At 42.6% G+C, this 25,008-nt stretch overlaps 1 protein-coding gene across 1 annotated transcript in view; it reads right to left on the bottom strand.

Moving 5' to 3' along the window:
- The window catches only part of ZNF423 (zinc finger protein 423), a 240,761-nt gene that overhangs the window by 1,790 nt on the left and 213,963 nt on the right, over positions 1–25,008 (bottom strand). Inside the window, exons 6-7 of the mRNA XM_083165243.1 lie at positions 24,164–24,295; positions 19,616–19,731 (exon numbers count right to left, since the gene is read on the bottom strand). Of these exons, the coding sequence (XP_083021369.1) occupies positions 19,616–19,731; positions 24,164–24,295 (248 nt within the window). The remainder of the gene's footprint in view (positions 1–19,615; positions 19,732–24,163; positions 24,296–25,008) is intronic.

Raw genomic sequence — 25,008 nt, 5'->3', positions numbered from 1 at the left:
GAGCGGTAACGGAGAAAGGGGTAACAATGATTATACAGTGTTCTCACTTCCACACCGCACTATCACTACTATCAGACCTAATAACGGTGTGCCCAAATATGGCGGAACTCATGACAACCAATCAAACGGTGGTTATTTTCTTGTACAGCTCAGGAAGTGATAGGAACCATCAGATTGGTTGTCTGCAGATTACCTCGTTGCCACTGCATCAGTACCTGTATTTTGGAATAACCAATTCTATTTTATTTTCTATCTTGGTGATACCAGAGCTCCAGCCTCTTTCCCCATGCAGCAATAGCACTGAGCATTTTCAGCTTTCCCCATGCATACACATTAGGGTATGATCTTCAGAGAAAATGATAAATGACACTCCATCATTCACAGAACATGTTCTTAATGAAATCTGTCTTTAGGAAATAGTTAACTAATGAACCTTCCATTTAGAGGGCTCCATCTCCTGGGGAGTAGTGACCCCATTTACCACAAAATATTAGTTTCGTATGTGGCCACAAGGTGGCGACCTTAATAGATTCCCAGTGCACAAGCTTTAAATGTAAATCACCAATAGGTTCCCACTGTACTGATCTGTATAGAACTGGACTGAAAACAGAAGGTGCGGGGAGGTGGTGGGTCGCGGTACAAGCCCATAAACCAGATTTTTCTGGCGATGCCCCCCGTCCCGGTAACCCGGCGAGGGGATGCTTAGAGCATCCCAAAATGCGGTAAAAACCCTGATAACGGGGTTTTTACCACATCTTTAGTTTAGAGAATCTCCCCCTGTACCTGCTACGATATGTAAGGCACCAATATGTTGGTACACTTTCCGTCTGATAATAAACTGAACGCTATAGAAAATTCAATGTTTAGCAATAAATCTATTGCTTGATTTTTTTTCCAAATTGTCCTGTTTGGCTTTCTGTGGATAAATAAGCCGAGAATGCGAGTGAATGTGTACACTGTACTTCTAGCAAGGACTATTTTGTGTGAGACAAATCCATACTCATTTATCTAGTGTCATTTAAAAGATAATGCACAATCATCAGTAGATGGGGGGACACAGTCCGCAGGCAGGGGACAGCACCTGAAATCTGTGTGCCTGCTGCATTGATTGCAACAGGCAGCTCAATAACTGAATAGTATGTGGCTCTAAATCTGATAATGAACAACTCAATGGGAACGCTACTCTCTGGAACAATACAGAACCTAGGCATGCTCACATCAACACGTACGCCATTACATTAATAATATAATAGCCTGACACTAGTCCTCACACCAGATCACGTCTATATACACATCTTACTTCTACTCTAGGTCTTACGCCGCACCACAAACGTGGCTACTGCCTATGCAAAGCAATGTGCAAACAATGACGTGACAATTATTGTGCAGTGTGTAAACAGACGGATATGCTGGATTGTGTGGGAAATGCATGGTAAAGCTGTATAAATCAGATTAAAGGTGTTCGAAAGGAAACATTCTGCTAGATAGATCTGCCTCCATTAATGAGGTCTTCAATGTAATGAGGGGAGATAAGAATTTATTTCTTCCTTGCCCCTGACTTTGATAATATTGCAATCACTCATCAGCAAAAGGCTTTTTTGCTCATTCCATTGGTACAAGCAAACAAGGACACCTTTGAACAGGTTCACTAGTGATTGTGGAACTACATCTCGCGGTTCACTAGTGATTGTGGAACTACATCTCGCGGTTCACTAGTGATTGTGGAACTACATCTCACGGTTCCCTAGCGAATGTGGAACTACATCTGGTGGCTCCCTAGCGATTGTGGAACTACATCTCGCGGTTCACTAGCGAATGTGGAACTACATCTCGTGGCTCACTAGCGAATGTGGAACTACATCTCGTGGCTCACTAGCGAAAGTGGAACTACATCTCGTGGCTCACTAGCGAAAGTGGAACTACATCTCGTGGCTCACTAGCGAATGTGGAACTACATCTCGTGGCTCACTAGCGAATGTGGAACTACATCTCGTGGCTCCCTAGCAATTGTGGAACTACATCTCGTGGCTCACTAGCGAATGTGGAACTACATCTCGCAGTTCACTAGCGAATGTGGAACTACATCTCGTGGCTCACTAGCATTTGTGGAACTACATCTCGTGGCTCACTAGCATTTGTGGAACTACATCTCGTGGCTCACTAGCGAATGTGGAACTACATCTCATGGCTCACTAGCGAATGTGGAACTACATCTCGTGGTTACCTAGCGATTGTGGAACTACATGTCGTGGCTCACTAGTGAATGTGGAACTACATCTCGTGGCTCACTAGCAAATGTGGAACTACATCTCGTGGCTCCCTAGCGAATGTGGAACTACATGTCGTGGCTCACTAGCGAATATGGAACTACATCTCGTGGCTCACTAGCGAATGTGGAACTACATCTCGTGGCTCCCTAGCAATTGTGGAACTACATCTCGTGGCTCACTAGCGAATGTGGAACTACATCTCGCAGTTCACTAGCGAATGTGGAACTACATCTCGTGGCTCACTAGCATTTGTGGAACTACATCTCGTGGCTCACTAGCATTTGTGGAACTACATCTCGTGGCTCACTAGCGAATGTGGAACTACATCTCATGGCTCACCAGCGAATGTGGAACTACATCTCGTGGTTACCTAGCGATTGTGGAACTACATGTCGTGGCTCACTAGTGAATGTGGAACTACATCTCGTGGCTCACTAGCAAATGTGGAACTACATCTCGTGGCTCCCTAGCGAATGTGGAACTACATGTCGTGGCTCACTAGCGAATATGGAACTACATCTCGTGGCTCCCCAGCGAATGTGGAACTAAATCTCGTGGCTCCCTAGCGATTGTGGAACTACAAGTCATAAATGGTAAATTGCCAGCAAGCAACTGGGGCCTACCTCGGCCGATAATAACCTAATATTCCTATAACACAGTTGTACAAACAACGAGTTGCCTCACTGACATTTGCCATCATTATATGAAATAAACCCACCACTGGAAACAATTAGCCAGAATAATAATAAATAAAAATAATCACAATAATAAAAAAAAAAAGAAATGATCCAAATAAGACCAAACCGGTCTATTTCGCACTAGAAAGCGGCCTTAGATTCAGTGTATTCATATCTGCAATCCATTGCAATGTGTGAATGAAGACCATGTTTGAGCTTATTTTTAGAGCAGTTTGACAGTCATCCAAGAGCCTGAGACGAACAGATGGCCATTTTTAAAGCTTCATATGTTCACTAGTTCTGACAAACTGTAAATGTACTCAAGTCTGTGCCATATTCAGAGCTCAATACACACATTCTGGTCCTGTTCACTCCATGCGCACAAACACAGACAAATAATCAGCCAGGTTTCCCATAAAGCAGGTATGCAGCTAGCGGTTCTTTCACTCCAGGGTTACCACACCAGGACAACGAGGGCCCGATCCCATCAATCTAGATCCAATTCCGACCAATTGGATTTAGATTGTATGTTGATTGGGCCCTTTTCTATCCCGGAAAATATGTTTGAGTGGATGTCATGTCGACCTCTGAAACCCATACCGGTCAGTCTATGGACAGTGGCCCTTATTCTGGTTCACTCGCAAAGGTAAATTCCTTCACAAATGGACAAAACCGTGCTGCACTGCAGGAGGGCAGATGTAACTTGTGCAGAGAGTGTTAGATTTGGGTGAGTTATTTTGTTTCCGTGCAGGGAAAGTACTGACTGCTTTATTTTTACACTGCAATATAGATCTCACTTAGATTTGGGTGGGGTTTTACTTCACTCTGCAAATTACATCTGCCCCACCTGCAGTGCAGCATGGTTTTGTCCATTTGAGAAGGAATTTGCCTTTGCGAGTGAACCAGAATAAGGGCCTGCAGACCAATACATTGTCGAACAATCATCTGGAAACCCACCCAAGCTGCCGAGTGACCAGAATCCATCTCAGGGGTAAAGTTACTGTGATGGGTGTTCTATTGAAAATGTGATGTTGCCCATAGCAACCAAAGTCTACTTATTTATTTAGCTCCTATTGGTTGCTATGGCCAACATACCATCAATAGAACTCCCATATTAGAAAATGTCCCCAATGGAGTCTATATTAGTATATAATTGGGTGCATTCATCCCCTTCAAAAAAAATAAATAAAAAAGGATAACATTTTTATTTTGACTCCCAGTAAAACGCTTCATCCACCTCTGCAATTCTCCAGCACGCGGACGGCACATTATAGGTGTGGAAATGATGATTCTATTTCTTTTGACATTTAAACTTGTTTGACACACGGGGAAGGAAATATGAAATAATCACCACGTGTGGCGGTTGTAAGCTAGATCAGAGCGCACATTCCTTTACGTTCAACTGGAAAAAAAGGGTAAAACAGGCCTGAACTGTCAGTAAATAATCCCCGCCGTGTTCAGAAATGCAGTAAATGCAAAGTGACACAGGCTGTCGGAATGATTATGCCTCCCTGTCCTCATTCACTCCATAACATCCTACCAGTCTGTGACTGGTTGCCTCTGTTGGTGGCCAGGTAGGGGTCCGATACTCCAGAAGGACATGCCCGAAAAGGTCACCTGTACGGACCCTTACATCGCAGCCAAAACATGTGACAGTCCTAAAGAAATGACAGTAACAAGTAAATCTAACGGATGGATGGTCCGATACGACTGGAGGCGCCTGGCCTGTGAATCCCGCGGAATGAAATGATAACTACACATTTAGCATCGCTTTAGGTGGGAAAATAACAACATAACAATAAGGTTACAGCATGTACAAATACCTATAGGTACAGTGATTTGTATCCCTTCCCAGACCATCGGATAATAGCTAATATTACACAGCTTCATAAGATAGTCTTTTATTCAGACTCCAGAAAGCCAAATATTCCAAAACCAGGAGTATTAGTATGCATAATTCTGGATTTTACTAGACATCAGCTCAATTGCAACGTAGTTATTGTAACACAGGGCGGGATGCATTAATAATCACATCTGCATGTGATCTCATCTTGTGCCAGATGTATCAAGCTTCAAAAAGTGACAAGATGAGAGTGATAAACCAGCAGCCAATCAGCTCCTACCTGTCATTTTTCAAACCCAGCATGTAACATGACAGGTAGGAGCTGATAGGCTGGCTGTTTATCACTCATTTTATCACTTTCTGAAGCTTGATACATCTGGTCCCTTGCCACTGGTCTGCATGCAGATCGCCATTTATTAACACTGTATGCATGAAGAAAATCAAAGGATAGCTCTTATGGTGTGCACACACTGTGAGATTCCCTTGCTATTCGACTTAAGATTCGACTGCTATGCAATCTTTGCTAAAGGTGCCCATACACGCTGCGATTATTGCATGCATGATAATCGCACCGTGTACCTGCGGGGATGCGATGCCCGTCCCCGCAGGTAAAATATTGTAAATCACAAAAAGTATCTGCAGGCAGTACTTATTGTGCTTCATCGCATTGCATTAGTACAGAAGAACATGCGATGCGATGTCCATTAGTACCTATTAAATAAAAAATTTGGTACTCTTTACCTAGAACGGCGCCCAAGATTTGGATCTTGGGCGTCGCAAGGTAAAATATTGCGTCGGTCGCATGCGATGCGACCAACGCGATTACTGCGATTTTACATAGGGAACAATTTTAAATGGCCCAATTGACCCAATTTTACATAGGGAACAATGTTAAATGGCCCACAGAATCCAAATAGCCACCCTCAAGTGTGAAATGGCCCCCCCCAATTGTTAACGCCACCCCACGATCAACGTCAACCCGAAGCGTGGCGAGCGCAGCGAGCCCGCGAGGGGCGGCGGTACGCGTCCTCCGACCTTTTCATACCCCCACTATCCACGTCGGCGTGGAGTTGAGAATAGAAAGCGTGGCGAGCGCAGCGAGCCCCGCAGATACCTTCACAGGTATCCGCGTCCCCTCGCGGGCTCCACAGGTATCCGCGTCCCCTCGCCACGCTTCGGGCTCGGTGGGTCGCTGCGCTCGCCACACTTTCTATTCTCAACTACACGCCGACGTGGATAGTGGGTGTATGAAAAGGTCGGAGGACGCGTACAGCCGCCGCTCGCCACGCTTCGGGTTGACGTTGATCGTGGGGTGGCGTTAACAATTGGGGGGCCATTTCACACTTGAGGGTGGCTATTTGGACTCTGTGGGCCATTTAACATTGTTCCCTATGTAAAATCGGGTCAATTGGGCCATTTAAAATTGTTCCCTATGTAAAATCGGGTCAATTGGGCCATTTAACATTGTTCCCTATGTAAAATCGCGGTAATCGCGTCGGTCACATCGAATGTGATTTTTGATCGCATGCGATCGACGCGATTTACATTTTAACATGCATTTCTATGTGAAATCGCGGTCATCGCATCGGTCGCATCGCATGCCATTATAATGGCATGCGATGCCCGCCGTTCTAGGTAAAGAGTACCAAAAATTAAAAAAAAAAAGCAAAAATCGCATCTCATTGCACCCGCAAACTACAGTACATCGCATCGCATCCACTTCAAGTACCAAAATCGCATGGGAGCTTGAAGTACAGAAGGCACAGCACACAAAATCGGTGCGTGTATGGGCACCTTAACTCTGTACTATCTACATACAATTCATGCCATCTACATTAGATTTGCACTATATAGTCATTGCTGCCCTGTCTATCTGGGTTTCGATTTGTGCTCTCACGGGAGCGCGCATTGGGATCGCAAGGCAAAAAACCTGTGCAATCTGCATTGACTATATAGTCAAAAATCTCATGCTGGATTGTACCGTGTGTACACAGCATTACAGTAACGGCTATCCTCTGCAATGACAGGACTTCTGGATTTATGACCTGGAGTCCTATCTGCGTATGCAACTAGTGACACATGCTGCAGAGGGTGCTGGGATGTGTGATAAAAGATGGCATTGCCCACCGCATCCAAGCCCTGGAACCTATTGCATTGTGGGGCTTTGACCACATTTTTAAGCTTCCTGTCTCCCACCCACAAACTTGACTCAATCATAGGAATCTACTGAAAGACTTTGTCTATTGTCTACTATTCATATGCTACATTATGAGAAATATGTATAATAGGTAACCAGTAGCGGATTGTCTTTTCATAGAGATGAGCGCAGGGTCGGATTTAGCACTAGGCCCGTGAAGCCAGGGCCTAGGAGCGGCACCTATCATGGGCGGCAGCTGTCAGTCTGAGTCTAAATCCACCCCTGAACGTAAGGCATTAATATTTGCCGCTAAGCTATGGTACAGGATAAGAAGCAACGTTTCATCTTTAAAACATTTACCTCAGCGCCACTGTATATTGTGCACATATTCAGCTGTCCTGCTTTAGTGACTTGTGTCATGTTAATATACAGCTATCCTGTTTGCTGACCAATGGCTGTAGCGCATGTGTCAAACACTCTGCGCAGTTAAACCCCCAACCTAAATTATTCAGTCCCAGCAATTTCTGGTAACGTATCAGAAACTACTTGGCGGTTTACATATAATGATGCTCTATGTCACTTTTAAAGCCATTCCGACGATTTTTACGATGTCTTATACCTTGTACATGGCAGAGATAAATAGTCATCCATATAAATGCCTTGTATAAAAAAAACAACAAAAAAAAAAAAACAAATGACAGAAAAAATCCAGTATGTATGAGGCAGACTTCTAAAAGATGGCCGACAGGAGTATTGTTTTGCGTGACTTTATCTTCCACTATGGTAATACATATAGTTTCAGCACAGGATGCAGTTAGGTTTTATTTATAAATCTTCAGTACCAAAAATAAATAAAATAGACAAAACAAAAAAAACAATATACGGTAACAATAAGATATCAGCGGCTTCCATAGACCAAGGCCTGGGATCAGCAATGCTCCACTTAAGACAGTCAGCATCCTGCCAGTCAAGATGTCATCATTCAGTATACCAATGCCGGCAACCCAACTGCTGTGAAACACCAGAGCTGGAACAATGGGGGTTATTTTGGTTCACTCTTTCTGACAAGTTCCTTCTTAGATGGACAAAACCATGTGCACTGCAGGTGGGGCAGATGTAACATGTGAAGAGAGAATTAGATTTGGGTGGGGTTTTACTTCAAGTGAGATCTATATGGCAGTGTAAAAATAAAGCAGTCAGTATTTTCCCTGCACAGAAACAAAATAACTCACCCAAATCGAATTCTCTCTGCACATTTTACATCTGCCCCCCTGCAGTGCACATGGTTTTGTCCATCTAAGAAGGAATTTGTCAGAAAGAGTGAACCAAAATAACCCCCCTAAGAGGAACAGGAAGACGACCCCCCCTCCAAAAAAAAAAAAAAAAAAAACAGCGGGGGTTCCTGGTTTGTTGAGTGCTATAAGCAGTGTTGTTAATAAAGGTGACATACGCCGGCATATCAGGACTGACAAAGCATGCTGGGATTAGCGCTGCACAGTTTTCCTACCCCTAGTCCTGCTCCTACAAAGCAGCTCTACCAACCAGGTCACTGACTGATTCACAGAACTGACAGGCTGTGTCCTTTGTAAGTTTGTGCAGCAAATACAACATTTTAACAAGCGAAAAAGAAAAACGTATATTAGGTTTTTGAAGCCGGTAAAGAGATGCCACTGGAATCATCTGTAACCGCCTTGGGAAATGTTTCTCACCACTGTGTTGTGAATATAAAAGTCTCAAGAGGGAGTCGACAGAGATAACTGGAAACTATCAGAAAACATGGTATGACTGACAAGAAGCGCACCCAACAAAGGAGTAGCAGTGTGTTTTACTCAGGGGGATGAGTTCTGAGAATGACATTTTTTTCCCCCTTAATGGATGCAGCTCTTGTCAATATTTAAATTCTACATCTACGCAGTAGGACTTTATCTAGCTTAAAAGGTGTTTCTGGAAACCGTTATCTCGGTAGTCGTTTACTAAAGGTAATTTTTTCTTTCTAAACAGTTCTGTGTTTTTTCAATCTGGCATAAAATCCCCCTGCAGCAAGCGTGTGTTGGTCTGAGTATGGGTCCATACCAGCATCGGAAATACACCGGTAATGCCAACAAAGACGGGCAATAAAAAAGGTTTATTATACATACATTCAGATACTGCTATGTAGGATAACTTGCTGAATCGGATTTTCTGGCTGTGCTGACATGTAAAGTTAGTACATCCCTTTACATAAACCATTTGGGGACATCTTTCAAGTTCTAGTATTTAAAGCCCCCATAAACTAGTCCGATTTGGTCACTTTTCAACCGATTCTGATGGATCGGGCAGAGAAATCTGGTGAAAAAGTGGCCAAATTAGGTATGACAGGTGAACCGATGTTCAGTCCCATGTGCATCAGATCAGAGTAGGAGGTATGACCTGCTGCCCACCTGACCTCCGAGTCAGAGCACCCCCTCCTGGAAGTGGGGAACGGGATCGTATGTGGTGCGTTACATGCAGTGGTGCCACACGCGGTCCTGAAGCCCGGGAAGGTGCCAGGTGGCCCAAGGGGTATCGACTGGTCATACACTGCTGCCACTTCTCTAATCAGTGTATGGCCACTCTTACAAAAGGGGCATATCGTAATTTCTAAACATCTTGGCAATTTAGCATGTATCTACCCATATGTCCTGCTGCTGAGCGTGCCCTACTAGTACAACAGTAATTATTATAGCAGAGTCTCCAGTGTCTGCTATTCAGATTTAAATGAGTTCTTTGCATGTTATTGTATAGTCGTCCCAAATCCACTAGTCCCTTTTAGCCACTTTTCAACCGATTCTGATGGATCAGGCAGAGAAATCGGGTGAAAAGTGTCCAAATCTCCAGGAGAGAAGTCGCAGTAATGGATGGGGGCCCACAAGTGCACATTTGAATAGTAAGGGCGGTAATTCAATGCCCTACCGCTATTTCGTTCCTGACAGCATTGAAGAGGCAAATCGGCAGAACGGACCCAACTTTAACAGCAGTCGGGCTCCTTTCGCAAAGAATGGCCGTGGATTGTCGAGATCACGGCAGTTTCCGCAAACATGCTCCCTTTTGGCAATATTTGAATATATTTTGAAAGACAATAGAAAGCGCAAAGAACGCTATCAAATATATAAATCCATTATGTTATAACTTGTGCATCTTGTATTTTCCACTTTACTTTTTCTGGGCAATTTACCAGGGCTTCCAAGGCAATTCTGGATTACTAAATGAAGAAGATTTTAACCTGTCTGTCAGGACAAAAAGTCAATAACGCAAACAGTATGAATCAACACAAGCCTGTTTTTTTGTGTGTGAGAGCAACAACTGTAGCACAGACAGAATAAAACGTTGAAGGCTACATCTCCTTTATTGCAGACAAGGAACTCACTAAGAACAATAAATAATTGATGTGACCAGGGATATACGCGGATACCGCTACTGTTCTGCTTTACAGAACACAGGGGCAGGTACACAGAACATTCTTCCATTCTGTATTATTACACTTCCTACCAGAAAACACTATCATTTGACTCCCCAAATAGCTTGTGTGCTAATTATAAGTTTCAGCTCTTCAAAACTGCCAATGAATGGTAGGATAAGATACACAGAAATACCTAATTTGGTGTGATGAATTGTGAGCATGCTTCGCCGATCAAAGCTGCAGCTGAGACATATTACATTTAATTATCTAGACACATCTTGTAAAAAAAAAAAAAAAAAAGAGTAGAGAGAGAGAGATGGAGATGAATATTAAAGGTAAATCTCGCACCCTGCTCCTTTCAAAACACATGCAGTTCCTCTTTCCTGCCTGGGGTGTCACTCTCTGCTCTGGTGCTTCTAGCACAGTCTAGTTTGTTTCTCAGTGCAGACATACAGATAAGACTCTGCTAGAAGTAGACAGCGACACCCGAGGCAGGAGAGAGGAACTACATGTGTTTTGAAAGGTGCAGGTTTCGATAATGAACTCTAGAATATTGTTCTGTATAGATAAGCAACAGTTTAACCTGGATCAAATAAGAAATGGAGTCATCGGTATAAAACAGCTACAAATATAGATTAGATTCTAAACGGACTAGACAAAACTAGAGTGCTGCACTTATGCTGGCACAATCACAGGTGCGCTGCACTTTGTTTATCACAGGCATATGCGTCACAGTTACAGAAAGTGCATATGGTGCCAACTTAATTCAATTCCGGACTCTAGAGAGGAAATGCAACCTGCCAGGCGCAATGGCATTCTAATGCCATTACTATGAGCTGCTGGCAGAGGACTTTCACTAGCGTGCTTGTCACCATCAGCGAAGGTAAGCATACAGTAAAAACAATTCTCTATGAGCCTCTTGTATAACTTCCAATAACCATCAGTATCCAGTATCGCAATGCCCAAGAATCAGCATCCAGCAATTGCAATTCCCTACAGCCGCAATGACCAGTAACCTAATAACCAATCCAACCACCAGTACTTATTCCAGGCATTGCTTACATGCCATCACGTTAAGTGATTGAGAACCCTAATTGGACATTGGCCAGGAGAAAGGGAGGTCTGTCCTCCAATCTAACGGCATTACTGCACACCCGCTGAAGCCATCGTGTAGATATTTAGAACAGTGCTACAATGTAAGAAGCACAAAGATTCCCCAGTGATTACCTAGGTCATAAACTTGTTCCAACCACCCCGCAACCCTACCTACAAGCAGCATACTGTCACCGGCGGTTGAGTTGTATAGAACTCCAATATGCTGAAGCTTCAGCTTATGATAACCAGTGTGTGTATAAAACAGTGAGAACGGCTGCACCCGATAAACTTCAATAAACCAACACTACTCGTTAAGTAACTGGGTTTGAGTCATCTGCTGGTGATTGCCTACACAATAAAACCCGCACACATTGTTCCTATTGATTACTAGTATAATTGTTATGTCTACTGAAAGCTTGAGGAATATTTTACAACTGGAGATCTTTAAAATAAGGCTGTGACCATTTTAAAACAAAAGATGACCTACTGCAATATTGATCACATGCAGGCTGATCTTGAACCTCAGATGGACCTCCCAGCAATCGGATGAGTTCCAATTTGGCCACGGACAGAAATTATTTACAGTGTCTTACATAGCACAGCAGATTCCGTTGCGCTTTACAATTGTAGAAAGTGATAAAACAAACTGGGTAACAACAGACAGACTTGGAGGTAGGAGAGCCCTGCTGCAAGCTTACAATTTATAGGCATATAGGAGGGAAACACAAGGACAGACACCAGTAATAGCATAGCAGTCCCAACAAGTTACAAGTCCAGAAGAAAATCTATATACTGCAATACATAAGTGCCTCAGAGGGTTATGCGTGTGGAAATTAAATATGACAGGCTTGCCTGAAGAGTCGAGTTTTCAGGGAATGCTTGAAAATTTGGAGGCTAGTGGAGTCTTATTGTGCATGGAAGGGCATTCCATAGGGTGGGAGCAGCCTGATGAAAGTCCTGTAATAATGAATGGGAGCTGGTGATCCTTACAGAAGAGAGACGCAGATCTTGAGTGGTCAATTTGGGAGATATTTTGAGATAAGTAAGGAGATATAGCTTTATATGCGAGTAGACGTGTTTTATATTGATTACAGTAAGATAAAGGCAACCAATGGAGGGACCGGCAGAGCGGATCAGCAGACGATGAGCGTCTTGCTAGGAAGATCAGCCTAGCAGCAGAATTTGAAATGGATTGTAGTGGTGAGAGTCTGTTCTTGGGAAAACCAGTTAGGAGACTATTGCAATAATCAATGCGGGATATAATGAGTGCATGGATAAGAGATTTGGTAGTGTCTTGTGTAAGATAGGGTCGTATTTGGGATATGTTTTTTAGATGTATGTAATATGATTTGGAGACAGATTGAATGTGGGGAACAAAGGATAGTTCAGAGTTGAGGATGACACCTAGGCAACAAGCTTGTGGCGTAGGGTAGATTGTGAAGTTGTCAACAGTTATGGAGATATTAGGATTGTAACTGTTCTTGACTGGTAGGAATAGAATTAATTCCGTTTTGGAAATATTGAGTTTGAGTTGGCGAGAAGACATCCAAGATGAGATGGCAGAGAGACATTCAGAGACTCAGCCTAAAACCACTGGTGACAACTGTGAGGTTGATAGATAGATTTGAGTATCGTCCGCATACAAGGGATACTAAAATCCGAAAGAGCCGATTAGTTTGCCAAGAGATGAGGTATAGATTGAAAAAAAGGAGAGGACCTAAGACTGAGCCTTGCGGAACTCCGACTGACAGAGGTAACGAGGAGGAAGTAGAGTCAGAGAAGCGAACACTGAAAGAGCGATCAGATAGGTAAGATTAGAACCAGGAAACGGCTGTGTTCTGAAGACCTAGGGAGTGCAGTGTTTGTATGAGAAGAGCGTGATCCACAGTGTCAAATGCAGCAGAAAGATCTAGAAGAAGGAGTAGTTAGTAATGGGCTTTAGACTTAGCAGTTACCAGATCACGTAGACTCAAGTTATAATTTTCGCCTTTTTTAATTTTACGCCTTTTATTTTTGGCCAGTTTAAGTCTATTGAAGAACAATAAAAGCCACTGCTCCTCCATCTCTCTGAAATAACCACTTTAACAGTCTAGTGGGCTTCTACTACCTTTGAATGCTACTGTAAGTAGTTCACATGGGCATCTGGTTCCTAAACCAGGGTGGCCGGTGAGCCCACATGTATCTGTTAGTACCAGATAGTGAGAACCATCATTAGTCTATAAAAGTAATTGCGTCAAAGAAAGCAAATAAAACCGAAGAAAGACCAACCTACAAAAAAAAGGATTGAGCCAAAACAGACAATTGGTACAAATACTAACTAAGACATATAATACCGAAGGAACATTTTGGGCAGCAGCTGCTAGTGAAATGCTTGTCCCTCAAGTATGTTCTGTTATTTATTTATTTATTTGTAATCCTTTCTTTAAATCCCATACCAGCGGCCATCTTTCTTTTTATACTGTTGGAAGTTGCTGATTCTGGAGGCAGGAGAAGAGAATGCCAAGTATATCAACTCTAGAACTTTAATCGGCAAACACAGGGAGCATGTCGTGCATCAGTGAGCAATTTAATCATGCCCGGGATAGGCATATTGATATCCTTACAAAGCAATAATGGTTTGCGGTAACATGTTTAAATAAGGGGCAGACTAGATGGGCCAAGTGGTTCTTATCTGCCGTCACATTCTATGTTTCTATATAATACAATTCCAGCCATTTTATTTCTGGTCATTTATCTAATTTTATTAAAAAGTTGGAGCAAATAAATAAGATTGCTTAGATGCTTGATAAGAGCCGCAGTCTGTTCTTCTTGATATTCCAGTCATATTACAGCACAATAAAAAACTGCATACTCACAATTAAAAATTCAAACTTCCACCTCGCTGAAAGCGGATATTTACACAGAATTGCTATGTGTAGCTCTTATGAAATTAGGAACCGTGTAATTAAGAATGCTAATTGGGTAAAACAGTTGGCCATTAAGACTATAATCAGGACACTGGTTTATGGTATTTACCAAGTTGAAAATAGAAGCAGTGACAGGATTTCACTGGCTTTGAACCAGCAGAAAACCCAGTACTTGAATTTATTTCTGCGCTACAATTTTATTGCAAAATGAGGACGGTAGTTAAACATTGGTTAACCTTTAAACTGCCATGCCAGATGGCACAGGCATATTTCCCATGAGTTAAGTGTATGTCCGTAACCTAGATGCAATAAGTGTATCTGGACTGTTGCTATTTTATATGGGTTTTCTAAAGGATCACCACAGAAATTTTGTCCACGAACCCAGGAAGGGGGCACAGATACTAAACCATAAATGCCAATATAAACTGAACTGAGAATTAATGGCGCTGTAACAGACCACCAATAAATGAAAACAAATACCTTTTATTATTTGCTACAAAACTAATATAAACTTACCATGTGCGCACATATAATACCGCTTTCACACGGCCAAAACGTTTCAAAAACGGTATTTAAAATGAGTCTGAGCCTTCATATTGCAGTAGATTATCGTTTTAAATACCGTTTAAGTACCATTCACATCAGTCAACCCGTTTAATCCCCTGAACACGTTATAAGGCAGAACGCAGGGGACAGCCTATCACAGGTTTGTAATCTGTTGTTTTTACTAAAAACCGTTTCAGAGCCATTCTCACTGCATAAAAAACAGCCCTGAAACGTGTAGGACTCTGCTTTTTAAGCGTTTTGAAATACCGGTTATCTTTAACCGGTAAATCAACTCTGGCGCTTTCCTACTGCAGCCTTAAACGTTTTGAAATGTGAAAAAAAGGCAATATACAGTTTAACAAGTGCAGTGTGAAAGGGGTATAAAGCACATTAAAATGCATAAGAGTAAAAATATTATTGTATGGCACTAATTGTAATAATTTAACAACATTCAATAATTGGGACTAAACCGAGTTGATTTGTGTAAAACCACAACTTTTGACCACACACTGGTTGATTTTTATGTTCCATAGAAAAGCAATATTAGAAGATGCCACAGAAATCCTTCTCGCAGTCCCAGTTGTTATCAATAGACCCCTGTCTACCAAAACCGATTTTTTTGGTGGGGGAGTTTTCCTCTTCAGTTATACCATCTTCAGCTGGCACAAACTGCTTTAAGCCTATGAAGGCTTATTTGCAGAAGAGGGATCTTCCGATCCCTGGACCGAGGTTGAGACCCACTGCTCTATATAAAGGAATGCTGATACATTATTGGGAGTTTCCCGCTAATATAAGTTGATTAACCACTTTTATTGCAGTGTCGTTGTATTTTTGACCTTAGGTTTAATGTGTTTATATGTGGTTGTTTATGTGCTAATATATTTGTATGTAAGTTTTTTTTTATTCTAGTTTTTTAGCAACTACAAAAATATTTGTTTTGAATTGACACTTCATTAATATCTGTGCTCCTATTGGTTGTCCTTAATTCTCACATTAGCGGTTCACAAAATGGTTTCCATTAAGCAATTGCTTGGGTGACAAAGGTTGGCTGTCCATGACAAACTCATTATTTTTAGCCACATAACATAATGACAGGTAAGCGCAAGTTACTAAATGTAATCATTTTTGCCAAATTTCTCAATTTGAAACTTTTGGCCAAGAGGTTCAAAGCTGATACTCTAGGGGTGCTGTGATTCAGGATACACATGGTAGGGAACCTATATTCTCGGGACAGCATTGCCTGCCCAAGGCAAATCCATTCCCTCTAGGAACCAGTGCTCCATGTGGTAGGGAGCCTATATTCTCGGGACAGCATTGCCTGCCCAAGGCCAGTCCATTCCCTCTAGGAACCAGTGCTCCATGTGGTAGGGAGCCTATATTCTCGGGACAGCATTGCCTGCCAAGGCCAGTCCATTCCCTCTAGGAACCAGTGCTCCATGTTGTAGGGTAGCCTATATTCTCGGGACAGCAGTGCCTGCCCAAGGCCAGTCCATTCCCTTTGGGAACCAGTGCTCCATGTGGTAGGGAGCCGATATTCTCTAGGCAGCATTGCCTGCCAAGGCCAGTCCATTCCCTCTAGGAACCAGTGCTCCATGTGGTAGGGAGCCTACATTCTCGGGACAGCATTGCCTGCCCAAGGCCAGTCCATTCCCTCTAGGAACCAGTGCTCCATGTGGTAGGGAGCCTACATTCTCGGGACAGCATTGCCTGCCCAAGGCCTGTCCCATCAACACTAAGGGAAACATTAAGGGATGGCTGATAGACTTGGCTCTGCCAATCTAACTTCAATATTAATAAGTGCCAGTCTACTTTCAGTATGGGGCAGATTTAGACCTGATCGATCAAGTTCGAAATTGGGCCTTTTCCCGATGTTTGGGGTTTGTGCGTGCACATTTATGCGTATGTGCAAACTCCGGGAGAAAACCGCTTTTTGTGAGTTTCACACTCGCCAAGCCGTTCGCTCCAGAGGGGGCAGACACAGGACTGGAGCAGCGGAATGCCGAGCAGTCCGGCCGACACCTGCTTGGGGCGGGTGGTTGGCATCACATGATGTTAGCGCCCGCCCACTTATCGGAGGATCAGAGAGAGTAGGTAAGAACGAGGGTTGATCACCATTCCTTACTAAATTCTAAAAAAAAATTTAAATATTTGAAAAAAAGTATAATTAAATATCGCTACTGCAACATGTATTGCCTTGGTCTGAAGGTGAGATCCCGTAACTATCAATAAGCTAATTTATATTAACCAGGACTGAGAATACGGATGTGTAGCGAGGGGAAATATGGGCTGCCCGATGAAAGCCGCTTCCACTTGAGTGAATACAACAGAGTGACTAATCTCCTAAGAGAATCGCTAACACAGGGCTCACTCATACGGATTAACACCAAATAAGAGGAGTAGCATGTGAGGTGAACAGAGACGCTTTTTGCTTTGTGACCAATCAATGCTTCTCTCCGTATCTGACCTGATCTCATTCTAGAAAGGTACCTGCAGTACAGATGTCAACTGAAAAACAAAGAGACATTAACAGATCCTAGGGGAACATTATTGCGCAGAGGAAGCGATTCCAGCGGACAACATCCAAAATAACAGCACATACATTAGTCTTAATAACCAAACAAGACCTGCACTGTACTCACATAAAATATAGTCATTTCACTTGTGCTCCATAAAGAAATGCAGACACAGTGATAAGGACACAGACACCGCTTCGCAGTAGCAGATTCTGGGATTCACATGGAACAGCGTTTATTTGCCTTTGTTAGAAGAAAGGTCACAGGAAAGAGGTCACTTATGTAAGCAGAAGAAGGGTTATGGACTGTTCACACAGGGAGATGTGTGCTGAGCAGTGTTCGGTCGCTCAGATCGCTGCACAGCGCCAGTGTCGTCCTGTGAGAGAACACTGGTGATGCTGATTAAAAACCAGCACAGTGGTTCTTACTCGCCCTGCGATAGCAACGCCCGGGGCCACCATCGCTGTGGCCCGACACACCTAGCGATGTTGGGGCATTTTCTAAGCGATCTAGCCCAGGCGTGTCCAAACTATGGCGCTCCAGCTGTTGTGAAACTACAAGCCCCATCATGCCTTGCCACAGTCGTGCACTATGATCGCCTTTCATTGATATACCCTTATTCTAATTCCCAACCTGGGAGAAGGGGTATATCATTTCTTGTTGTTCTAGATATTCATCATCCCTGACCCACATCAGGATTGCTGTAACCAAACAAGATATGTATTTATATAATCAATCACACAATTAGCGCTAAGTGGTGTCACCGTTTCTTGTATATATTCATCAAGGGGAGGTGTCAACAGTGGGTGATGTAACCCCAATATGAAACTTCTGATCAGCAGAGCTGAACTGGCGATCTGGATGTTCTTTAGCTAAAACCTAACCACCGGTGGCTGAGGACCAGTGGGCACAACCCCCATATTTCCCCTCCCGGTCCTTGCGGGAGCGTGACCAGGCCTTGCCATGGTGTATTTGTTCCCAATGCCGTACTGGAAGAGAAGCATGGATCAATATAGGGGGAAGTATGGAGGAGGAGCAGCAGCGAGGCCAAGGCAGAATGACCTCTTCTATTGCTTCCCCCAATTCTTCCTCTCTCTCCCATCCCTCCTCTATTTCTCATCTCCCTCTAACCCACCTCTCTTACATCTCATCCTATTCTTTGTCTATCTGCCTCCTCTATCCAGATTCCATCTTTCTCCCTTCTACTCACATTCTCGTAATGTCCCTATCATGTTTCCTGCTATTCCCCTGTTTACACACACACACACACCTTCCCCCTAATCCTACACCCCCCTATTACTTGCCCCCCTATTCCTCCTATCTTTCTCTTTTCCACCTAATCCTCCTCTTTTTTTCATGTCTCCCCCTAATATTTCTCTTTATGCCATCTCCTTCTATTCCTCCTGTCTCCAACTATTCCTCCTTTTTCCCATCTCTCCATATTCCTCTTCCCTCTCATCTCCAGCTATTCCTCCAGTCTCGCATATTTTTCACCAAATTACTTACAGCAAGGTTTTAGTAGTAGGATTTAAACCAGGGCTTGGCAATTGCGGCCCTCCAGATGTTGATGAACTACACATCCCAGCATGCATTGCATCAGTTTCAGCATGGCCACATAGCAAAACTAATGCAGAGCATCCTGGGATGTGTAGTTCATCAACATCTGGAGGGCTGCAATTGCCCAGCCCTGATTTAAACTAAAACTATTTGACCAACTCATCAACAAATATGCAAACAAGACCTAACTGGCTTGCTATGCTTTGCCAGTTGAGCTTTTTTAAATATATTAATTACACCACTTAGTAATATGTTCTAGTACATTCCTGCGATTATGGGAAACATGACCTGCCTGCACACTTTCATGTTTTGTGAAAGACATTAACTAATGGCTTGTGAATCTCAGAACAAGAAACCTACAGTAACTCTGCTGCTATTATGACGTTCCCGTAGTGCTTAGCAACCCCTCCGCCTCTCCAATGCCACAATCTCAAGGAGTTACCAACATCTTCAATATGCAAGGGGTGGGGGTAGAAACAAAATCCTCTGCATTCACACCTACATTAGCAGCAGCACAACAATGAAGGTTATTAAACGCAGAAGCAGGTTTATTTTACAGCTTCATCACCATTTCTGCAATTATGAAGAGATTAGATGTGGATGAAAACACAGCAGCGCTACATGCGCAGAATATAAATGATTGGAAAGTTTACCTGAAGCTCAGTCTGAAAGAAGAACTTCTGTGGGCACTGGGAACAGTCGTAGATTTTGTCCTCTTGCCCGTGAACTGCAAATATGTGCTGTTGTAGCTTATTTGCCTGTACAAAAACTAGAGAGGAGAACAGAGTTAGACACCGAATCCATGGTTTAAAATATTAACAGGATATGCAATATATATATATATATATATATAAAAAAAAATATATATATATATATATATATATATATATATATAGTGTTTGAAGTTTGAAATGCAGGTGAGGCTCCAGAGATGGGGCACAGTTCACAATTCAAATAGGGGAGCCACACCCACTGCCACCAACTGTTATTTCAAACTCACTCTTTGGCAGTTGGAGTGGCACCCCTATTTGAAATTTGGACCGTGTTGCAGCTCCTCCTCTGGAGCCGCCACTGGTCATATGTAAATTTTAGGAGGTTATCAGAAGGGGCTGTTGAAGAGTGATGAGTTGGGCACATGTAAGATGTTTGCATGTGCCACCACCTCCCCGAAATATGACGCCCACTCAATGAAAATGGATTAGGTGGAGGATGAGTGCATAAGGTAATGACTAATACACGGCACATCTTGTGCTCCCTGTGGACACGCCAACTGTTATCGGAGGACTGCCAAGTATTTGTGAAAGTGTTGCATTGAAATATTTTTCTGCCACGTACAACAAATGTCCAGCAAGTAACCACATGAAGAGTGTCACCATAGTCTATTGTTTTTGAGCTGCAAATGAACAAAATTACACCCAAACTTAACCAACTAGTTCTCTCCTACAGTACGAAAACAATGATATTTTGATTTGGAAGAATTGTATTGTGTTGAACACTCATAAATGGGGTTAACAGGGCAGGGTCATCCTGTGATTGAGCAGTTGGGTCAGAAGATGGACAGTGAGGGTTTCTAGATCTATGATATCCAATTGGAAAGTGTGTAATGGAGCTATGGTCTCAGTTATATCTTCATTGTTCTCAATGTGAGTGCAATATTATTACACTGCTATGGTTTTCCAATGACGACTACACAAACGCACACACCAGAACATCGACCAGCCCTTGGGAGAGTAATTGGATGCTACAAGTCAGGATATCTAGCAGACGCGGCTTGTATTCATGGCAGATAATAGCGGTCTCAAAACAGCAAAGTTATACTTTTTAGACAGGTGGCCGCAATAACATGCATCCTCGTACACTGATCCTTTTAGCGCCATACTGAGACGCCTGGTGATGTGGCTTAGTCTCTTTGTCAAGTGTAGCAATTCCCATAGCTTGTGCAGTGTTTCCTGAAATTTGCTTCCGAACCACACCAATATTTGCTTTAAGTGAACTAGGTACCAGCGATGAAGGGGGACCCGATTTATTCCAATGGCAAAGACTGAATCTTATTAACTATTGTCCCCGCGCATGGCAATAACCATAAATCTGGATAAATACAAATGTGCATTAGTTTGCTGAAAATAACATCGTAAAATACATCTCTACTTGGTGCTTAGGAGTAGTATTTCTGTAGCAAACAGATTGGTATAGATCACAGATTAGGCTTAATGAAGAGTGGGATGCATCACTTGAATCGGAACTCTTGACTTTTTGCCTTATTATCCAGGCTGCGTACTTTTTCTTGACTATTAAGTCTTAATTCTCTTCTACCAATTCCTTTGCAATAGAAACATAAGTGAATATAACTTTGGATACTGTAGACTCTCGACAGTTTTAGTTTACTTCATAAAAGATGTATAAGGAGGACACATTTGTAATATAAGTAGTTGTCTGGAAGAATGCAAGAACATTTTTGAAACCTAGATCATGAACTATTTGTCTTTCAGGAATACGGTCTTTTTGTTTTCCCGTTCAGTTAATAAAGCAGCTAACATTTCTTTATTAAAAACACACTTTTTTTTTATAAATCTCAGAAATTGTTATAATGTTCCTTAAGCGGCTTTTTATTTTATTTTTTAACTTCTTAACATGCGATGTTATGCGAAGTATCACACTCCGGCTATTTGCATCCTTTTGATTTAATTAACAGCCAGGTGCCTGTGGTCAATCATGCCTTTAACAGCTATTGCTTCATTATATTCTGGGGGAAGACTCCCACTCACCGAGGGCTGGGACGTGGCGTTTCACCTGTAAACACATTTAGCTCAATTGTGCATAATTTATTGTACGGTACATTCTGCACATGTGGCATAAAGTAAAAAATGCCGTTACAATGTACAACATCATAAAACGGATTTCAAAATTAAAACTAAAAAAGACAGTTGACATTGGAATTGGTGACACCAACAGGTGTCACCTGCTATTAGGCCCGGTAGGATTCATATCGGAAACATACTTAAACAAATGGATAATGCACATAGTGGAATGCACTTAGTGGCATTTCAATAGTTATTTATAAGAAATCTCCTCGTAGTAGTTTGTTTATTTATAAGGCGCTACAAAGTGTCCGCAGCGCCGTACATAGCAAACAAAAACAAAATTACAAGGTAACGTACAGGGTGTGATGATAAAATACAGCATTAATAGGCGTATAACTGGTAGAACTAAAATCTGCATTAATTCTGAGACTGAAGATAAAGTAGAGGAAGGGATGAACAGGGCAGGAGCACTGGTGAGGTAAAGAGGTAGGGTGAGTACGTAAGGAAGGAGGGCCCTACTCATAAGAGATAACAGACTAAAAGGAGGAGGGTGGACGAACGAAGAACAATAGGAATAGTAGGAACGGATGGAGGGGTAGGGTAGGCAGGATAGGAGGAGCCAAAGAGGTTAGGAGGAGGAGGAGGAGGGATAGGCTACTCGGATGAAGTGAGTAAACTAAATGGAATAAACATTAAAAACTTTTACAAGCAAAAGAAATGAGTATCCGACTCAACCTTCCGACAATAAACAAAAATCCACAAGTTCTGGTGGTGGGCTGTTCCGCCTTTATGTGCATACAGTAAGTGTAGGTCCGACCTGGCCAAAAGGTCGTTTATGATCTACCGGTAGATTCCGGTGCATCAGTACTAACATTAACTTGAAATGACATCTAAAGCCTCAGAAGCCCAGTTCCAAGTATCTCAGCACGCAGGGGCCTACAGAGCCACATCAGGCCCGGCAATGAACGGGACATGTCCTAAAAAAAGTATGGGTGCATCCATGCCCCATAAAAATAATAGTATTTCATTTATCCCACCACGCTGAACAGGGAGCAACATTTTAATACCACACATAAGCACGGGAGGCACTAGCTTCCTCCAATAGTGGCGGGCAGTGGGTCCCTCCTATCCGGTTAATGCCAGTGATATTTTGAACATGGTGCATTTGCACTAACGAGCAGAGACTTTGGCACAATGCGAAAGTCTCTCCATTGACTATGCAGCAGATTCCGTCTGTATCCACGGGAGTGGTGCAGCAGACCCAGGGGCCTCTCCAGCAGTCTGGGACTGGGTAATAATAAGTACCTGCTCACCCCGCTTCTTGGCATCACTGACACTCTATGAAGGGCTCGCTGCTGCTGCCCATCAACATTGCCCCACACACTGCTGCTGGGCTTCCTCCTCTGCGCTCATTGCGTAGGCTCCAAGCACATTCAGGGAAGCTACTGGAGGTATAGCGTGGGGGCTAATTGTCTTATGTGCAGCATAGGGGCTGCTGGGTGATGCTGGCCTTGTACTAACTGCTGACTACTATGCAACTATACAACCGTTCAATGTCTGGATGTGTTTTTTTTGTGTTGGTCTTTTTTACTTTACGATCTTTTGAGAGAGAGAGAGAGAGAGAGAGAGAGACAGAGAGTGAGAGAGAGCGCAGTTCAGCAAAACAAAACCTATTGTGTGAGACATAAGCAGCATACAGCCGGTGACTCTGACTGAGAGGCGGAAGCTTCATATGCGTGGCTGCAATTCCTTACTTAGTCACATCTGCTGTCACCATCTCTAATGCCAGGGATCACCTACGCATCACCTGCCATTGCACAGTTATACTTACGTATGCGCGGTAAGTGTTTTCTGGCGTGTACGTGCATACGCAATATTACAAAACAATTGTTAAACTGCGCAAATATCAGCATAGCTCAAATAAACAATACCTAGAAATACATCGTACAAATTGTTTATTTTTACTTATTTATGGCAGTTGGTGAAGCGTTCGGTAGCAAAGTACCAACCGATCAGCTCCTAACTTTCATTTTCCCAACCCAGCCTATAACTCGGCAGTTAGAAGCTGATTGGCTGGCAGGTTAAGCCTGTTGAAGTGATAATCAAGCTGCCCCTATGTCCCTTATAGAACATCGCACAAGATCATTAGGAGAATTTGCACCCAGAACTTACATATTTAATACTGATTATACAAATGTGAAGACGGAGGCATTAGTCAATTTGGTTTTTTAACTATATGTGGAGGCAATTACTCAATGGACCATTTAGTTTCTAATTAAAACTGGTGAAGTATCATGGCCTTGGAATTGTTTACATCACAATGTAGGTTTGTTGTTTGACTTCAATAAACACTGATTTCATAAAAATAAATGGTAAAGTAAAGCCAGGATCTGGTCTTACCTGTAAAACAAACAGGACACTTGAATGTTCCTCCCATTCCTTCAAAGCTGTGTTCAATCAGGTGACACAGAAGCTTAGCCGGAGAGTCAAACATCTGGTTGCACAGCTTGCACTCATGATTGATTCCTTCCTCTGCAAGGTTCAAATGATGCACACTCGTTAGTGACACAGCAGATTACAGTCTGAAATACATCGTTCGTCTACAAAGATCCAATACAACTAATTTGCTTACAATCCTGTAGTTGAATACAATTTCTCATTATCAAAGGAACCAAATGCTAGGGAAAGGTCTGGTACGGTATATATATATATATATATATATATATATATATATATATATATATATATATATATATATATATATATATATATATATATATAACACTGCACTAACAAGTAGTTTTGGGTAAGAAAAAAACACATGAACGAGTTAAGAAAATGTCCCTCTCTCTCCTCTAAATACACTTGGCAATAACTTCCACACTCTCTCTGTATATTGAGCATATTCCAGGATATTGTGTTTGGGTTGTTTTCTTGTACATTATTAGTTATGTCATCTATAGAATACAAATGCTTAAAAAAAAAAAGAGGTCATATTGGAATGTAATGGCTGAATAGACTCAAATCCCTCCCACCTGTATCAGATGCACAGGCAGCACGAGCAGTGGGGGTGGAGGGGAGAAAGGCAGGTTGGGTACACACTAGCAGATATATCTCTGGACAGATTGAGCGGTGTGGTCCTAAAACATACAGATGGAGCCAGCCTCATCTAGCCATCTCTGGATAGCCATGCTGAGCCAAGGCCTATTGTTCTCAGCTACAAAACAATACATAGAACAAAACCG

This window comes from Crinia signifera, chromosome 11 (genome assembly GCF_055691185.1).
Source record: "Crinia signifera chromosome 11, ASM5569118v1, whole genome shotgun sequence".
NCBI classification, from domain to species: Eukaryota; Metazoa; Chordata; class Amphibia; order Anura; family Myobatrachidae; genus Crinia; species Crinia signifera.
This window is presented reverse-complemented; position numbering and strand designations above follow the sequence as displayed.